A 19,026-nucleotide genomic window follows, 5' to 3' on the forward strand; every position below is an offset into this window, starting at 1 on the left:
GTTGCTACAGGTACCAGAAAATTTGAAAAAAAGTAGCTATAGCGCAGGAGGTGGGCGCCTCGAACTGGTTAACTACGTTACCGATAAGGGCAAATGGTTTCAGTCTCAATAAACAAGAATTTACAGATGCCATTGCTCTAAGGTTTGGTTGGCCAGTAGAAGGTTTGCCCTCCCAATGCGTGTATGGCTCTTCCTATGATGTCGATCACGCCATGGTGTGCAAGAAAGGGGGCTTCATATGCATGAGACATGATGAAATAAGGGACCTCACAGCAAATATGTTGAAGGAAATCTGCCGGGATGTCATGGTAGAACCGACCTTCCTTCCTTTGGACGGTGAGATCTTCCAACATAAGACTTCAAACACATCTAACGAAGCCCGTGTTGACGTCAGTGCTCGAGGATTCTGGATGCCGGGACAGCGAGCCTTCTTCGACATCAGGATTTTTTATCCCATGGCCACATGTCACCGTAACCTACCTCTCGATGCTGCACACAGGAGGAACGAGAACGACAAGATAAGGGCATATGGGGAGAGAATTCAAAACGTTGATCAAGGCAGCTTCACTCCTCTAGTGTTCACAACCTCTGGTGGGATGGGACCAAGTGCAAGATGTTTCTACGCCAGACTCGCGGAGGTGATCTCCGAACAGAAGCAGCAGCCCAAAAGTTATGTTACAGCCTGGATGAGATGTCGACTGTCTTTCTCTCTCCTTCGGTCGGCTTTGCTCTGCCTCAGGGGAACGAGAGCTTCTGCCCCAATTCCGACAACTGCTGCAGATATCGACTATGAGGCTACAGTCACTGAATGCCGCATAGATCTGCGGCTCAACTAATTTAACACAGATAGAATAGCTACTTATGTATTAGGATATTTAATATTAAGGTAATGAATGGCGGCGAAGGTGTGGCTATTTGGGGGAGGCTGGAGGCCACGTCTAAAAAAAAAAAAAAAAAAAAAAATAGTAGTAGTAGTGCGTGCGTGTGTGTGTGTGATACGCGGAAGAGGTGACGTCACCACCATGGGAACCCAATGACTACACCAGCGGATAAAGGCAATGCCTGATGGACAGGCTACTAAGGCGAAACCCAACAAACTGGGCTATCAGCAGTCCATTGCAACTCTCCCTCTCCCCAGTCGTTGCAACACTTGCACCACTGAATCAAGAAAAGGGAGAGCCAAAATATGTGGTTGCAGCCTGCACTCCTGCCTCACCACATAAGTCAACTCACACGCAGCCATCATCCAGCTCATCATACCACTTATCATCATCAAAACTCCACCTTTATGAGTCCCCTAAGCCTCAAAGGGGACATGTAATGACAATCAGGCTAGTTCTTAGTGATGTGGAAAGTGTTGTTTAATTGTGTTGTACTGTTAGTGGAATTCTAGGATTTTTTTTTTCTTCTGTGATACATTGGGTGTCCAAGTGGCCAGGAACCTATCCCATTGAACCATGTTATAATGAACCTGATTTGCGATAATTTTGACCTGCGATTGTGTTTTCAGCAACTTAACCCCATCTCAAATAGAGGTTTACCTGTAGAGTACTGCACAACACAAATTGTATGCAAAAATCAGTATCGAGCAAGGAACAACCTTCTATAAAGGCAGCAGAATATAAACTATGAGCTCGAGCCAACAACCTAAGTTACCCAAGCAGTTAGCCCACCCACACGTCTGGCACATGGGGACATGTCGGAGCATGAAGCAATCTCTCAAAATTCCCAGAAAAGTTTTTCTGATTCCTGGAACAGAGAATTTTATTATAATTTTTCTTGAAAATGCTTTTGATTTCTTCCCTGGAAACTCGTTCCCATGCCCGGACTAGAGAGAGTTTTAACGGAATTTCCTGGAAGGTTCAAAATTCATTCCAGTTATTGGAGAGTTCTGGCTAACGGGGAGATTACTTATATAATGATTTGCTTACCGCTCAACTGCCATATTCTTCAACAAAGTATCTGGAAAATCTTTCACGATGTTGGGATCTTGTATGTTATATGAAAATCTGTTGGTAGATTCCTGAAAAAATAAAATAAATCCATAAATAAAAGATACACATTTGTCATCAACAGTGGCTATATACTTATCATGTTGCAGGTAAACAAGAATTAGACATGTGAAAAATATTGAAAGCCTAGCAATCATAAACTGATAATGAGAAGTTAAAAAAGAAAACAGGGAAAGATATCCGAGTACAGCTGCCATCATATAACTGGTGGCATTATACCTTTATTTTCCTTAGTATAGTGTGTCCGGTCTTAAAATATCAATTACCGTATATCTCGGCCTACAAGACGGAATATGAAAAAAAAAAAAAAAAAAATCAGCCCAAAGTTAGGGGGTCGTCTTAAGCACCAGAGATAAAATTCTTACCTCTTAAATATTGCGGTTTAGCGTGTCAAAAGTGGTGATGGAAACATGGTAAACCACTCACAAGGTCCTACCACTAATTATTTTATACTGAAACTTACGTTTGGGAAGCTGGATTAAAATGAAGATTACCGGTATATTAAAATAATAAAAATTTATTATAAACCTGTCTAACATACCGTAAAAGAACAATATACCCCGGTAATAAACACAGCTGCTATCATCACCCCCACCCCCCCCATTTGCCAGTGACAAGAAAGGGAAAGTGACCTTGACTGTGACCGCCTGTGGCTATTTTTAGCTGTCCTTGTGTTCGTCCTTGTGTTCGAGGTGGTCAGTAATGCATATCTGTATATTTACTGATCATAATACTTAGCTCCTATAAATAATTCATTTAAAATTTATTTTTTTACAAAGAATATTCAGTAAATGACTGCGTTAATTCTTGACACTACCGACAGTGGTAAATTTTGGATATAAATGATGAACAGAAGTCACGTCATGGATTCGGAGTTTGGTCCTTAATGGTCACCATAAATGTCTGGTCAACTTCACCTACCAGGTATAATGGTAGCCTCCCTTTTTTGCAAAACAAGTATATAAATTAAAGAAAATACTTGCAGTGTGTTTAATATATTACAGTACAGTCAACCCTCACTTACGCGGTTAATGTAACCCACAGGGTACCGCGGAAAGTGAGTAACACGTAAAGTGAATAACATAACATATGGGATTAAATGAAATAGAGACCAGCTGACCCCCAAACTCCACTTTTTCCCGACACAATACCTATGTTCTAGTAAAAATAACATCTTAATTTTATGATGGTACATGGACACAATTAATACTTAAGAGAAATAGAGAAATACAGTCGCCAAATTAATGTCCATTCAAATAATGGACTCAACTCCCTCTCCCTCTTCTCACACTACACTCGCTGGCTCTTCCCTCTCTGAGAAATTTTGGGGGGAAAACCAGGTATAGTAATAAATAATACCTCAAACTAAAGTTAGGATAATATAATTGACATTGCTGGATTCCTTGTAAGACCAGGAATATTTTGAATACAAATGTCATATATTTTGCACAAAAGATAACATATTTACTCAGAGGAAACATTATATCTAAAATTTGTATGTCTAATGCAAAATCTATGATGTTTATATTCAAAATGATCATCAAATTGTAAGAATTCCAGCAATGTAAATTATATTCTGGCCGGGTAATTTGTATGAATTTTATGAGCTAAAACAAATATCTTCAGTTAATAAAAAAAAAATATTCTTCACGACACTATCTGTCAATCAAAGTACCCCATCTTCCAACCGCCAGATGGTCGGTGTCCCAACCCTCCCCCCCACCCCCCACCAATCCTCCCTTCAAGAGAAAGGTTGGGTGAAAAAACTAGATTTTAACATTTAGTATTAAATAATACCTCAGATTAAAGTTAGGATAATATAATTGACATTGCTGGATTCCTTGTAAAATCAGGGATATTTTGAATATAAATGTCATATATTTTGCACAAAAGATAACATATTTACTCAGAGTAAACATTATATCTAAAATTTGTATGTCTAATGCAAAATATATGATGTTTATATTCAAAATGATCATCAAATTGTAAGAATTTCAGCAATGCAAATTATATTCTGGCCGAGTAATTTGTATGAATTTTATGAGCTAAAACAAATATCTTCTTAATAAAAAAAAAAATATTCTTCACACATGCCAGATGGTCGGTCGGCGGTCCCTCCCTCCCCCCCACCCCCCACCAACCCTCCCTACCAGATAAATGTGTGGGAATTCCAGACTGTTTACCTTTTTAGTAATAAATAATAAATCAGACCAAAGTTAGGATAATATAATTGACATTGCTGGATTCCTTGTAAGACTAGGAATATTTTGAATATAAATGTCATATATTTTGCACAAAAGATAACATATTTACTCAGAGTAAACATTATATCTAAAATTTGTATGTCTAATGCAAAATCTATGATGTTTATATTCAAAATGATCATCAAATTGTAAGAATTCCAGCAATGTAAATTATATTCTGGCCGGATAATTTGTATGAATTTTATGTGCTAAATAAAAAAATTATACTTCACCAGCGTAAAGGGGTACACCCACCACGGAATGTGAGCATCCTGGGTTCTGGCAGGGCACCGCGTAAACGCGGAATGTGGGACCGCGTAAAGTGAGGGTTGTATGTATGTATGTGTGTATATATATATATATATATATATATATATATATATATATATATATATATATATATATATATATATATATATATATATATATATATATATATATATATATATATATATATATATATATATATATATATATATATATATATATATATATATATACTGGAAGTTCAAAGCAGTCAAATGTCAATAAGAGAGTTGGTGAAGGGGTAAGAACACCATTTTACATCTTGCAGAATCTGTCAACTTTTACCACCTTTTGGACTCAGAGCTTTTCTAGAAGTTTCTCCTCTGAGTATCAGAGCAGCTCTTTGAGAATACCACCCCTCAATATTGGTTCAAGGCAGCATGCACAGTACAGGAGACTGGGGCACCAAATATCTCTGAAAGGGTACTGAATCGAAAACTCTCCTCCAGGGAGGAGACCTAACCTGGTAAGATCTCACAGGCAGAAGCATCATGGAGTGTGCCAGGGCCAGTGGGCCTCCTGCGACTCTTTTATTTAGGTACAGGGTATTTATCAGGACCCAGAGCCTGAGAGGGCTCTAATGTTGCAATTGATGATCCAGAGGAGTGTCCAGGCATGGGTGCAGGATCGTCAGGGGGATAATCTGGCCAGCCAAAGGCATTTGATTCTTCCATAAAAAAAAAAAAAAAAAGCTTCACTACCCCTACTCACCCCCACCCACCATGGATCCCATAAAGGGGAAGTGAATGCTAGAGATAAGACCGTGATGACCCCAGGGGTACTGGAGGAGTATACGTGGGTTACCACCAGGGGGCCAAAATAGCAGCTCCTGAACCGAAGGAGTGCCAGAGCCACTGAAGCCTAGTTGATCTTAGCCACATTGGTACCAGCCAATTGACTTGATTGGGTCCAACCAAGTCACCCGTCTAGCTGGAATAAGGGACCAAAGGGATGTGTTGCTGGCCACTGGGTGCAGCATGTGGTATTGCTCAATTGATTGACTGTGGCAACGCAACAGCTTAGGTCATAGGTCACCGAATTAAAGTAAGGGCTTAAAAGCTTAAAATCAAATAATGCAAAGAAATAACATAATAAATAACTTAGAACTTTCGTAAAAACCATTTAAATGTTAATAAATAAAACTAAAAAATTGAGTAGATGGCCAGCTTCCTCCACAAAGGAGAGGACGTCCCCTCTCATGCTACAGACTCCCCCAGTATAAAGAGAATAAGACCCCAAGCACTGGGAGCGTTGTTTACACCAAAAATATTGGTCAATCTCAAGGACTCCTGTCTCCCAGCACAGCAAACACATGGAAGAGTAATCCAGCTCAGAAATTCAGCCAGTCTGTTGTCAAAGCCAGAAGCAGGATAGGAGCCATTTTATCTGAACCCTCCCAGGTAACCTACCCAGTTTGGGAAACCCTTCCCCTCCCCCAAGGAGAAAAGAATCATCGGGACTCACAAGACCCCCACCACAACAAGGTGGCTCCCACTTGATCAAGCACCACAGCTGGGCCGTGAATTTTGTCAAAACACCTTGGAGTATGAATGTAATTTATCACAAGTCTGTGAATAAATGAGCTTATAAAAGAAAATTTAACATGAGCAATAATATATTTAATGAAAAATTTACTTACAATAACTTTTTTCTTGAAGACAGATTTTTCCCCCTCTAACTTTGTGAGCATTGTTGTAAAAATTGCAGCTTTGTCAGGAGAAAGTTCAATTCCATTAAGCCGTGCTTCAAGGAGGAATTTACGTACAACTCGCCTCTGGGCCTCATTCAAGTTTTTGTCCGAGACGTATATTTCCTGTAAATAAATATGAGATGTTACAAAGGTTGCATTAATATGGTTATTATTAAATATCCTGAATATGAAAGGAATTACTCCTTGTACACATGGAATGTACATAAAGCATCCAACAAATATTAATAATGAGGAGCTAAAGCAGACAAGTAGAGACTGTTACCACGAGAAAGTAAGTGAGTACAGTATACAGATCGTTATGGTGTAAAACAGAAATACTATGCAGTGTTGATAGCAGTACCAGAAAATAACTTCAGAAGCTGTCCTATCTAAGCCTGTACAATAACACACATGGTTAAATTCAAATCTTTATGATCATCACTTTCTACTTGCTGTTCAAGTACCAACTAGAGTGCACTGACCTGGCAGTTCATTTCCAAACCTCTATAATTAATTGTGAAGGTCAGCAAAAAAAAAAAAAAAGAGAGAGAGAGAGAGAGAGAGAGATATATATTTTTTTTAATGTGGCCTCCAGCTTCCCCAATAGCCACACCATCGCTGCCATTTTATTACACTAAAATTAAATAGCCTAATAGAAAAGTAGCTACCCTAGCTGTGTTGATTGAGTTGAGCTGCAGATCTATGCAGCAGTCAGTGACTGTTGCCTCATAGTCAATGCCTGCGGCCGTTGTCGGCTTTGGGGCCGAAGATCTCGTTCCCCTGAGTCAAAGCAATGCAGACCTAAGCAGAGAGGACAGTTGAAATCTCAACCAGGCTGTAACGTAACTTCTGGGCTGCTTCCGTTCAGATAACACCTCCGCGAGTCTGGCATAGAAACATCTTGCACTTGGTCCCATCCCACCAGAGGTGTGAAACTGCCCTGATCAACATTCAGAATTCTCTCCCCATATGCCCTGATCTTACCATTCTCGTTTCTCCTTTGTGCAGCATTGAGAGCTAGGTTACGGTGATATGAGGCCATGTGATTGAAAATCCTTATGTCAAAGAAGGCCCGCTGTCCACGCACCTAGAATCCTCAAGCAATGACATCCACATGGGGTTCATTGGATGTGTTTGAAGTCTTGTGACAGTGGTTCTCACAGTCCAATGGAAGGAGGGGCATTTCAACCGTGACAGATTTCCTTCAGTAAATTTGCTGAGATCCCTTACTTCTTCATGCCTCATGCATACGAAGCCCTCTTTTTTGCATACCATGGCATGGTCAATGTCAAAAGATGAGCAACACATGCATTGGGAGGGCAAACCGCCTACTGGCCAACCATACCTTAGAGCAATGGCATCTGTGAATTCTTGTTTATTAAGGATGAAGCCTTTTGCCCTTATCGGTAACATTGTTGGCCAGTACGAGGCGCCCACCTCCTGCGCTATAGCTCCATTTTTTTCCAGTTCTTTGGAAATTGCTGCAGTAGTTTTTTGCAGTTTATCACTTTGGGTGTGCTGCCGTTCTGTCGTAAAGGACCATCGAATCTTGTGTAATTTGTTGGTATCCACCTGACATGCTGTATTCTGAGCTAATATTTGCTCAGTGAAGGTTGCCGTGAGCTTGACAATGAGTTCTGATGTTCTGTGGTGGCAAGTTCCACTGGATTAGTCAATCCCATTCATCCCGGTCTCGGTGGTTGTGCAATGAGTGACCTTTCTGCAGAGGTTAAATAAAGGTTTTTCACTAGAGTTGGGATAAATGTGACCTTGATGGCTTCTTCCAGACGGTGGAGGAGGGGTCCGATATCAGGGATAGCGTGCATTAGGTAATTCCAGCGATGCTTGACTCCATGGGTGAGTGCCGCAAAAGCCGCAGGTGGCTCTGTTATAGCAATATCAGACAGAGCTTGGATTTCCTTCACCCTCTCCTTAACCTTTCCCGTTACGTACACGGTCTTGAAGTCATTCGTGCCAGTTACCACACCTAGATGTCATTAGCCGTCCTTTGTTATTTCTACCTCACTTCCATTGAACACCTCCATTGCCCGTTCATGGTGTTCTGGCTTCACAATGAGGAAAGACTTGCTGGCATTTGGGTGGTACCTTACTTGTGAACCTTGTGATGTCACCAGGTCCCACCACTTTTTGATGTCCTCCACTTTTCCTGCTCCTGTTAGATCATCAGCGTAAGCCACTTGTTTGACCTCGGTTGTTTCATACTTTATTGTATGTTGGAGCATGGATAGGTCTAGTGCGCACATTGCCATGGCGGCAGGGTCCCCCTGCGTTGTTCCCTCATTTGACTGTATGGTGGCATCTCCTCTTAGGGCCTTGAAGCTTGTTATATAGAGGTCTGATGGGTTCCTATAAGTGTTTTCAACATACATTGCAAAGCTTGGACACTTGATCTTGATGTTGTGCAGTGTAGCCTTGTGGTTAACTATGTTGAATGCATTGGAAGCGTCAACCAGGAATAATGCTTCACAACCCCACCACCCAAATATCTTTCTCATGGCGTGAATGGCAGCTTCCCCTCCAGTCTGGTGGCCAGCACATACTTGCAGGTTCCCTGCAGCTGCCCTGACACCATCTTTTACCACCTCCTTTATACATTTTCCATTGATCCGTCTCAGCACTTCCCCTACTCCTGTAAGCCTACATCCTGGATTTTTATCCAGGGGAATGAGGCGGCAGGCCGTCAGTGCATGGAGGTGGTGGCAGCACGAGGTTGCTAGCTTTCTTACAAGGGCGGCGATGGCATTGCAGAGATCACTTGCTACAGCACCATACTTGTTAGTGTTGAGGATGACTCTCCAACCATCTGCATCCAGGCCTGAAGGGCCAGCTCCTCCCTGAGTTTTCAGTACCTTTTTCCATATCATCCCTCTTGTTATTTTCTTGAACAGGACAGCATTTGGAGGGATATAGGCACCCTGGAATCTGATGTCTTTCTCTGCACTTGCGGGGTGGATGTTTTTACTTCAGTTGCTGTAATGTCTCTCTGTTTATTGGCAAAACACCACCGGAAGATTCCTCTGTGAGAGATCTTACCACCGAGGACACTTTTCCCTCACTCATCTTGTTACCAAATTTTATGGCAACATTCTCAGTGTTCTGCTTTCAGTCTGCTATGAATTTTAGCCTCTCCTGCAGTGTTCTTGCTTTGCATAGATCTTCAAGGGCTCATTTATGCCACATTGGCAATCTCCTATTCATTGCTGCCACATTTTCTTGCACTTAGACCTTGCATGTGTCCTTTGACAGCATAGATGGGGTATTATGGCCAGTATTTGAAGAGCTAATGGGGCCAGGGGGGGGGGGAGTTGTGAGTGTTATTGATTATATATGAGGCAAGTCGTCTCCTGGATCATTTCTTTGGTGGCTGCACACTTGGGTGGTTCAAAGAGGTTAGCTGGCGACCACCTGACAACTTCTGAGTAGGTTTCTTTACCCCATTTATCTGCATTTTCCATTGATATGCCATTCCAATGTGGTGGCTGTCTGTCATTCACCTCGTGGACATCTCCTAATGTGGGAGCAGCATTTATGGGCACTACATTTTCAGACTGAGTTGACTCACTGCTATCATTCAGTGTCCAGGCGATATCCACTGTTTCCTCCTGTGATGGCTCCCTGCCCTGCTCAGTGTGAATGACAAGGGTGAGGTCGTCTGCATACTAAAGCTCGGTAATGGAAGCTGCCAACACCTTTGCTCTTGCTTGGAGGCATCTTATTTTGAAACGACCCTTCATCCGGTACTCGATGTCCACCCCACCGGCTAAATTGGCACTGGCATGAGTAAGGAAGGCAGTCAAGAAAATGGATAAGAGAGTTGGTGCCAGTACACACCCTTGTTTAACCTCTGTTTGGGTGGGGAAGAACCCAGACTGGGTGCCATTGTGCAGAACACTTCCGTTTATGCCATTGTGGAGTTGCCTGACAATGGCGATGAATTTTGGTGGGCAGTCAAAACGGCTGAGTGTCCACCAGACGGCTTCCCTGTTGACCGACTAGAAGGCCTTGATTAGGTCAATGAAAGCGATGTAAGGTCACGACGCTGTTCTCTACAGTTTAACTGTATCTGGAGGGCAGCAAAGATCATGTCAGTGGTGCCACGTGATGGTCTAAAGCCACATTAAGATTCTGGGAGGAAGTTTTGTTCCTCAGGAAGAAGTATATTTAGGATGACTCAGGCGATAATCTTGCCAGCTACGAACAGCAGTGAGATCCCACGGTAGTTGCCACAGTCTGACCGGTCTCCCTTGTTCTTATAAAAATTGACAATGGAGGCATCTTTAAGAGCTTGAGGGATTTCCTGCTTTCCCATATATTCTCCATGAGAGAGTGGAGAAGGCTGGTCAGGAGAGGTCCTCTTGTGTGCATGTGTGTGTGTGTAGAGGGGGGGGGGCAGAGATACCCTCCACCTCCTGGGACATTCAATACTTTACAAAGCCTTACCATTTCCATTTCTTAAGGTCAATATAATAATAAAATAGCATGAAAATAAGTGAAAATGCAATGCGAGCATACAGTATACAAGAACAATATAAACATAAAATGCCAACTAGGCTAGGCAATGAAACAGTCTTCTGGCTGCGGCCTGATGTCCTAAAGATATCAACTATAGAGAAGGGATTTTCTGCCTCTTTGAATCCTTCACGGTGGAAACGTTGAATCATTAGCATTGGGGATTTAAGCCTGGGTTGAAGCATATGACCCTGATGTGGAGATACTACACAAGGGCTTCACTGTTCTGATAAAAGGTTACAAAAATGATGAGGATACAATTCTAAATACTGTATAATAATTCACAATTCAATATCAACTTACCTTGCATGCCTCATAGATTGGAAAACTTTGAAACTTGTGTACTCGGGCTTTTCTTGCTCTCTCGTGAATCTTAAGATAGGCAGTGGTATTCATTTCATGATTTTTAACTGTGTAAAGAGTTTTTACATTACTCCAAGCAGTGTTCAGCGGAGACTCTAACTGGTCCAGCTCTCCTACAATATTATCAAATGTTTTTGGCTCCTTTGGATCTGCAAGACAATAAAACATATGAATTCATACTTTACAACCTTTCAATTGGTAGTACCAGTAATAACGATAAGGAGAGAAAACATTCAAAAGGACAAAATGAAGGAAAACATAAAGTGGTGTAGAATGGATTGGGGTGCAGATCTACACAGCTCATTAGAAAAATGGATGACTCTTTACAAGTACAGTACAGTAAAACTTCCCTAAGTCAGACTATATAGAGATTAAGCCAGTTCAACTTAACCAAAAGTCTGACTCAGAGGTAATAACCTTTATAGGTACCCCTTATTGTCAAAAATGTTGTCTAAAATCTTACCAAAACCTAAATTAATTAAATATACAAGCTATATTAAAAGAAATAACAACTTAAATACAGGGGGCCCCCCCAAATTCGCGGGGGCTAGGTTCACAAAATGGCTGCAAATCGCCAAACCCGAAAATAACATTTGCTGGGGGGGGGGGGGAATTTTTTACTTGTGTACAAAGAAATGTATATTCCCTTTATGTGTTTGCCCTTAGGACAATTATTTCTTTTACATATACAGTACAGTCAGTCCTCGACTTACGGCGGGGTTAGGGACCGACGACCAGGTCGTAAGTCGAATTGGTCATAAGTCAAAAATGCGAAAATAATACATAGAAAATCTAAAATGGTGTCTCGTTTTCTTCTCAGCACCACGAGAACTCTCACTTTTATGCTTGTCAGCCATTTTAAAGGGAATTACAAGCAAAAATTTTGTCAGTACACAGCGCGATCACTAACGTCAGGGCTCGAAAATAGGTAATTTGAAAAATGTTTTATACGACAGCGGCAGTCGTATGTCCGGGTGGTCGTAAGTGGAGTAGGTCGTAAGTCGAGGAGTACCTGTAGTATTATATATATGTGTGTGTGTGTGTGTATGTGTGTAGACATACACACACACACACACACACAAAACACATACAAATAAATAATAATTGGAAAATCCTCTGACAAATAATCATAAGCAAATTTATTAAAAATGTGACAGTCTACCCTCAAGTCTGTGCTCTATTAATAAAGTACTGTGATAGAGCACGGACTTGAGGGTAGACTGTCATATTTTTCATAAATTTGTTTCTGATTATTTGTGAGAGGATTTTCCAATTATTATATATTTGTATGTGTTTAGTGTGTGTGTGTGTGTGTGTGTGTGTGTGTGTGTGTGTGTGTGTGTGTGTGTCTACACACACACACACATATTTACAATTCAGGTAAAAGAAATTACTGTCTCTAGAACGAATTGCTCCCTGTAGCAGCAGCAAAAATGCCAGCAACTTTAAAACTGCCCACAGACATTCTTGGGTACATCCAGGGTGTCATCCGCAAATAACCAAGAATAGCAAAGTAAAATTCCGCAAACTTGGGGGCATAGTGTAATAACAACTGAACCTTCCTGGGCATTTACCTTTTCCTACAATACTGTATTACACCAAACTTAATTACACTACTGTACAGGGGTAAACTTAGTTATACTAAACTTAAATTTAATCATTTAAATCACCGTTGGATGCCATTCTATTATCGAACAAGCACGATGGTTGGTGTTGCATCACACAGTCGGTTACAACTCGGCTAAGTCCCAAAAATGCAAATCTAGACTACAGTACAGGTACTCCTCGACTTACGACCTACTCGACATACGACTACCCAGACATACGACCGCCTCAGTTGTACCAAAAAAATTTCAAATTATGTACGCATTTTCCAGCACCGAAACATTTCCGTCCCGTATGAGAGGTGGCGTGGGCTGGGCCGCCTCGTGGTGTACAGCGTCCACGCCATAGCACGTTCAGTTGGTGTTTGGCCGTCGTTGTTGTCGGTAGTGATAGCGCTGTGTACTGACAATATTTTAAATATTTTCGGATCTAATTCCCTTTAAAATGACTGGCAAGCGTAAAAGTGAGAGTTCTGGTGGTGCTCAGAAGAAACAAATGGCAGAGGCATTTGCTACTATTAATAAGGGGGTGCAAATGTTTGACGAAATGGATCAAAATGTTGAGCGTTTTGCAAAAGTTGACAGAATGATCCAAGATGCACTTGCTTGCTACAGGGAGATTTACAATGAAAGGAAAAGGCAAACTGTTCAGTCTAAATTGGACATTCGGTATATTTTAAGAAGTCCCCCATTGCTGTCTCCTCATGCTCCACCAGTGCTGCCTCTTCACTCCCTAAAGATGATCCAATACCTCCAACAAACAGGTATGTTAGCCTGTCTGAAGAAAGCGACATTGATGACCCACCCAGTCCTGTCTCCTCCTCTGCTTCATCCAATTAATGTAGTCTCCATGTTTAATTAAAAAATTATTGGGGCCCCGTGTGTATTCAGCTGACTACATTAAAGGTACAGTAAGTGCACAGTAACACTTTATTCATTTTTCATTATTGATTACTTTTACTATACTGTATTTCATTTTAGATTTTCTATGTATTATTTTTTTTGCATTTTCGACTTACGACCTGGATTTGGGTCCCTAACCCCGTCGTAAATCGAGTACTGCCTGTACGTAAAAAAAAAGTCAGTTGCTTTTATAATGTTATTACTGTGCTTCAACAACTAAGGTCTTTAAGCACATAACAAGATTAATAAAACACTATTACATCAACAATGAAAAAATATGAGAGCTACAATTCTCTGGGTTGAAAATCAGACATAAGTCTGGTTGTCAACACCTGTTTTCACTGAGATGATTGTTACATACTGCAAAGTGTTGCATGTAAGTAATCACAGAATTTTACAAATGAATAAAGAGAAAACTGTATACTGTGCAGTACTGTACTATAGAGATAGGATTGAGGTATATTGTGTGTGGGAGAAGAGAGTGTATCTGGTAGCAGCAGGCGGGTTGTAGCAAGGGTGCATGGCTCTCACCCAATCCTTTACCCAGTGTCCCTTCGACACGTCTTTATGCAATTTCACCCTAATTCTCAAATTATTTAGGTTCATTTGGAGCAAACTGATAAAATATTATCATAAAATAATTAGCCGGTAACTTTCTTTAAAAAGAATTCCGGCCGTTTGTTTACAAAGCGCTAACAACTGATCGTCCAAGCTCCCTTACCGGCACTCTCTCTCATGCTTACCACAACATGTCTTAAGTACTGAGAAAATTTTATTGAACTGTACTATATTTATCAGCACTTAATAAATAATATAGTAGTGTATTTATCATCAGTTAGTAAATAATATTGTACTAGTGTATTTATCAGCAGTTAGTAAATAATATTGCAGTACAGTATATCAGTAAATAATATTGTAGTGTATTTATCAGCAGTAAGTAAATATAGTAACATTGCAGTGTATTTATCATCAGTTAGTAAATAATTTTGTAGTGTATAATACATCTACATATTCCCTGGTTATTCATTAATCAGTTGTCTAGATATACAGTATTTTCTCGATTTAATGAACTAATTCGAGCCACCTGTTCGACAAATCAAAATTTTCGCTAAATTGAGCTTTCAGTCAACTAAGTATACACCCTACCTCCACCTGACATTGCATCAGGTCAGGTCAGGTCTCCCCTCAAAATACTGTAGCTTTCATCTTTATTCAAGACATCTTCAGAGGCAACTGAATTTACAGGGATGGATTGTCAGGTCAATCTTTCTTGGGTGGGAGATTAGTGGGTTTCATGACCTGAAGATATCTTGAATAAAGTCAAAAGCTACAGTATTTTGAGGGGAGACCTGACCTGACCTGAATTCAATGTCAGGTGGAGGTAGGGTGGGGGATTAGTTGTCTCATATTACTGACCTTCTAATTGAACATCAGGTCACCCTTTCTTGGGTGGGAGATTAGTGGGTCTCATGACCTGAAGATGTCTTGAATAAACACAAAACCTAAAGTACTTTTAGGGATATTGTGATAAGTAAGAGTATAATGAGCAAAGTAGTATCCTTTTAACATTATGTGACATCACATTTTAAAATATGGAGTGAGAAAGCAGGTGTGGGAAATTAAAGCGAGGGAGTGGAAATAAGTGTTGTCAAGTGCTCGACAGCTATTTAACTCGCTACCACGCAGTCACACACATGCAAATTTGCCATATAGTGCGACCCTCACTGCTCATGCTTTCTGTTTTAATTCCCTTGTTCGGGGTGTGTAAGTGGTGTTGGAATGTGTGTGTCCTGTGGGCCTCAGAAATGTGATTTTGGAATTGAAAATTTTAAAACTTATCTCGTGCACGAGAGGGTTAATAAGCTCAAATTATTACAGTAACATCTTTACAAATTAATAAATAACAAATTAAAAATATTTTGCCCAGTCAGTATAACAGAGACAGACAACCTTTTTAGGGGTGCACGGTCAGTTTCTACCAGTCTCCAGTCTCTATACGTATACAGAACTAAACAAAGAATTTATTTTAAATACTCTATCATTTGATACCATATCCTGACCACTGGGGCTATTTATACAGACTTTTTCCTGTGAAAAATCCATAATTTTAAGCACAGTATTACTGTACTCACTTTGTACTCAAATGTACTAAGCCAAAGGACTCAAATTTTTATCTTTTGTGCAAACTAGGAGATGTTTAAACTCAAATTAATCACTATATTGCAACGATTCCAGTAATGCAAGTTATATTCTGCTAAGTCATGTCTGTGACATTTTATAAGCGAAAAACTTTAAGCCTAAAATCCTCTTCACCCCATTAATCCTCATCACCCACCATCATCTGCCTCCCCTGCTGGCTGGGAAGAGGGGGGAGGGTGTTGAGAGCTAGGACCAATGCACAGTTATCAGTTGAGGGGTCAGGAGGGACTCAAGGATTATAAAAGACAGGGAGTTTAAGTTGCTTCCTTATAAAATGTCACTGACTTGACTTAGCAGAATATAATTTGCAATTCTGGAATTCTGGCAAGATGGCAATTAATTTGAGTATAAACATTCCACATTTTGCAATAGACATAATAATTTTAGTAATTAACTTAGTACATTTGAGTACAGGCTGTGATAATTTATGCGTTGTGGTTGTTGTTCACTGATGAGTTGTCTAAGTGCAAAAGTAGCCAAATCGAGTCATTATGTATAAATTAATTTTAAAATAGAAATTATAAAGTAAAATGTTATAAGACAATACTAGTTTAGTAGTGCTGTTGACGTGTGTGCTGTGTAAGTGTCTTGGCATGTCACCTTACTTTTCCCACCCACGCACCAACCATATGAAGGTACATCTGACATGGTGCTGGGATCCTTTGCCCATAGGCCCAGAGCAGAAAGGTTTGGAGTGATTTTCTCACCATTTTCTCAGATTTTCCGGTAATTGCTTTATATCATTATTTATTGTTTTTATATATTTAGTATATTTGTCGTCGGCTGAAGTAGGTTTTACTGTATCATGTGTCTGAGGTGCCTCCTTAGGTGTGAACGTATTAACAGAATTAATCTTGAATTAGAGAACTAATTCATTAAAATCGAGTGAAAAAAAATAAATAAATAAAAATGCCATCATCTAAATAAAGAGTTCGTTATATTGGATTCCTTTAAATCAAGAGTAAGCAAATCTAGCCACCATGTATCACTCAAAGGTAATAAACAACATTGTTAGGAAGCTACTGTATATCCACTTAAAATTTTATTGGTGAAATGACGGCATCAAGCATGGGTTCCCCTGAAAGGTGATTTCTCCTCCATCCCCACTTCCTTCTCTTCTCCCTTCTCCTCCACCCCACTTCTAATTCTCATCATCGTCATCAACCAGGAACCTTCTACATACACACCTCAAAGTACCTGTAAGTGTACTTTACTGCTTTTTTTTTTTACTTTGTATGTACTTTTCGGTGAGTTGGAACCAATTACCCAATATTCCATTGAAACAATGGATTCGGTTAACAAAATTTTCGGTTAACGAACGAACCTCTGGAACGAATTGTGTTCGTTAACCGAGGGACCACTGTACTGTAGTGTGACTAAAAATAAAAAAACATAATAGATGATAAAAGTGATACATGTGTGAGTAATATTAATTTACCAAGCCAACCTATACAGTCATCCCTTGGTTATCATGTCTAATTGGGACCGCGAGGAGTGCATGATAATGAAAAACGCGATAACAAAAGTACAGAACCTATGGGATTTATTCTAATTGGTTCCAGGCACCAAAGACCCAACCCCAATTTTCCCATTTGACGACCATTTAGACCCACTAAAGATATAGATAATGTTATGGTAAGTATCAGAAACACACATAGGCATGGCTAGGGTTATTACAAAGTGATGAAAAGGGTACGCTTAATACTGTAGTCCACAAAACATGTAGCTATGCTTTCTTTATTTGAGTCCCCCGTCTGAGGAGTCCGTTTTCTCATCGCTTCAGGACGCCTGAGTCCTCCGTTTTCTCTCAATCATAGAGTGCACCCGAGACTTCGTTATTCCTTAGTAATGACACAGAATTTGAAATTGCAACTGGTGTTGCAATTGTTGAGGCAACTTAGATATGTCTGATTACAGCAAATGTGTTATTGTCAATTTGTAGGTGAAAGAATTTATTCTCAATAGATGTAGGTGAAGCAAGGGGGTAACAATACACCTGGAGGCAACTGCGTGATAACGAAATTCTTGGCTTGAAAAATGCGCTATAACAGCAGGTGTGCAGATTTTGATGGAGGCGTGATAACGAAAATCGCGATAACCAAGGGATGACTGTATAACACCCTTCTCATGTGTGTCCAAGCCGAGGCTAAAACCCTTAATATATTGGCGAGTTACGTGCATTACCACTAAACAAAACATGTTGAACCAATGTGAAAATTTTATTTTAATTTCATTCAATAAATCTATCTATCTAACGAAACTCAAAATGTGTACAATTTTATAATTAAAAATACTGTATGTATACAGTAATTCCTAGATTCGACCTTGAGTCACCCACACAACCACGCAGAGGGTGAGTCAGCTGTTCAATCCACAACCCCACACACTTTAATATACGGTGATAGATTACTTTGTATAGGTTGGCTTGGTAAATTAATATTACTCACACATGTATCACTTTTATCATCTACAGGTTGACAATCCCTTTTCCGAAATCCTTGGGGCCAGAGGCATTTCAGATTTCGAAATTTTTCGGTTTTCAGAATGGTTAGTTTTTTGTTTCTATAAGTTCACCCAGGCATAGATCACTGACCCACATCGGGGCCTAGGGAAATAATAATAATAATAATAATAATAATAATAATAATAATAATAATAATAATAATAATAATAATAATAATAATAATAATAATAATAATACTGTAATAATAATTCATAGGTCTTGGTCGCATTTCTCACTTTTGATTTTTTTTTCATTCTTGTATTTCTTTATTATTATTATTATTATTTTATTACAGTATTATTGTTATTATTATTATTAATAATTTTATTATTATATTTTATTATTACTATTACCCGGTATTATTATTATCATTATTATTTTATTTTGGTGTACAGTATTTTAATTAAAAATTTTATTTACTATGAATAATTATTATTATAATTATTATTACCATTACATTTTTGTAATGTGTATGTAGAAGGTTCCTGGTTGATGATGATGATGATTAGAATTAGAAATGGGGTGGAGAAGGGAGAAGAGAAGGAAGTGGGGATGGAGGAGAAATTACCTTTCTGGGGAACCCATGCTTGATGCCGTCATTTCACCAATACAATTTTAATTTCACTAGTAGGTGTAATTCAAGATTATTTTATTTATATCAACACTGCACTGC

At 39.6% G+C, this 19,026-nt stretch overlaps 1 protein-coding gene across 1 annotated transcript in view; it reads right to left on the reverse strand.

Annotated features, from left to right (window-relative positions):
- LOC121869641 (probable cytosolic oligopeptidase A) overlaps positions 1-19,026 on the reverse strand; it is a 196,242-nt gene that overhangs the window by 160,902 nt on the left and 16,314 nt on the right. The window contains exons 3-5 of the mRNA XM_042371157.1: positions 11,085-11,293; positions 6,201-6,374; positions 1,932-2,023 (exon numbers count right to left, since the gene is read on the reverse strand). Of these exons, the coding sequence (XP_042227091.1) occupies positions 1,932-2,023; positions 6,201-6,374; positions 11,085-11,293 (475 nt within the window). The remainder of the gene's footprint in view (positions 1-1,931; positions 2,024-6,200; positions 6,375-11,084; positions 11,294-19,026) is intronic.

Source organism: Homarus americanus, unplaced genomic scaffold (assembly GCF_018991925.1).
Source record: "Homarus americanus isolate GMGI-L3 unplaced genomic scaffold, GMGI_Hamer_2.0 scaffold32583, whole genome shotgun sequence".
Lineage (NCBI taxonomy): Eukaryota > Metazoa > Arthropoda > Malacostraca > Decapoda > Nephropidae > Homarus > Homarus americanus.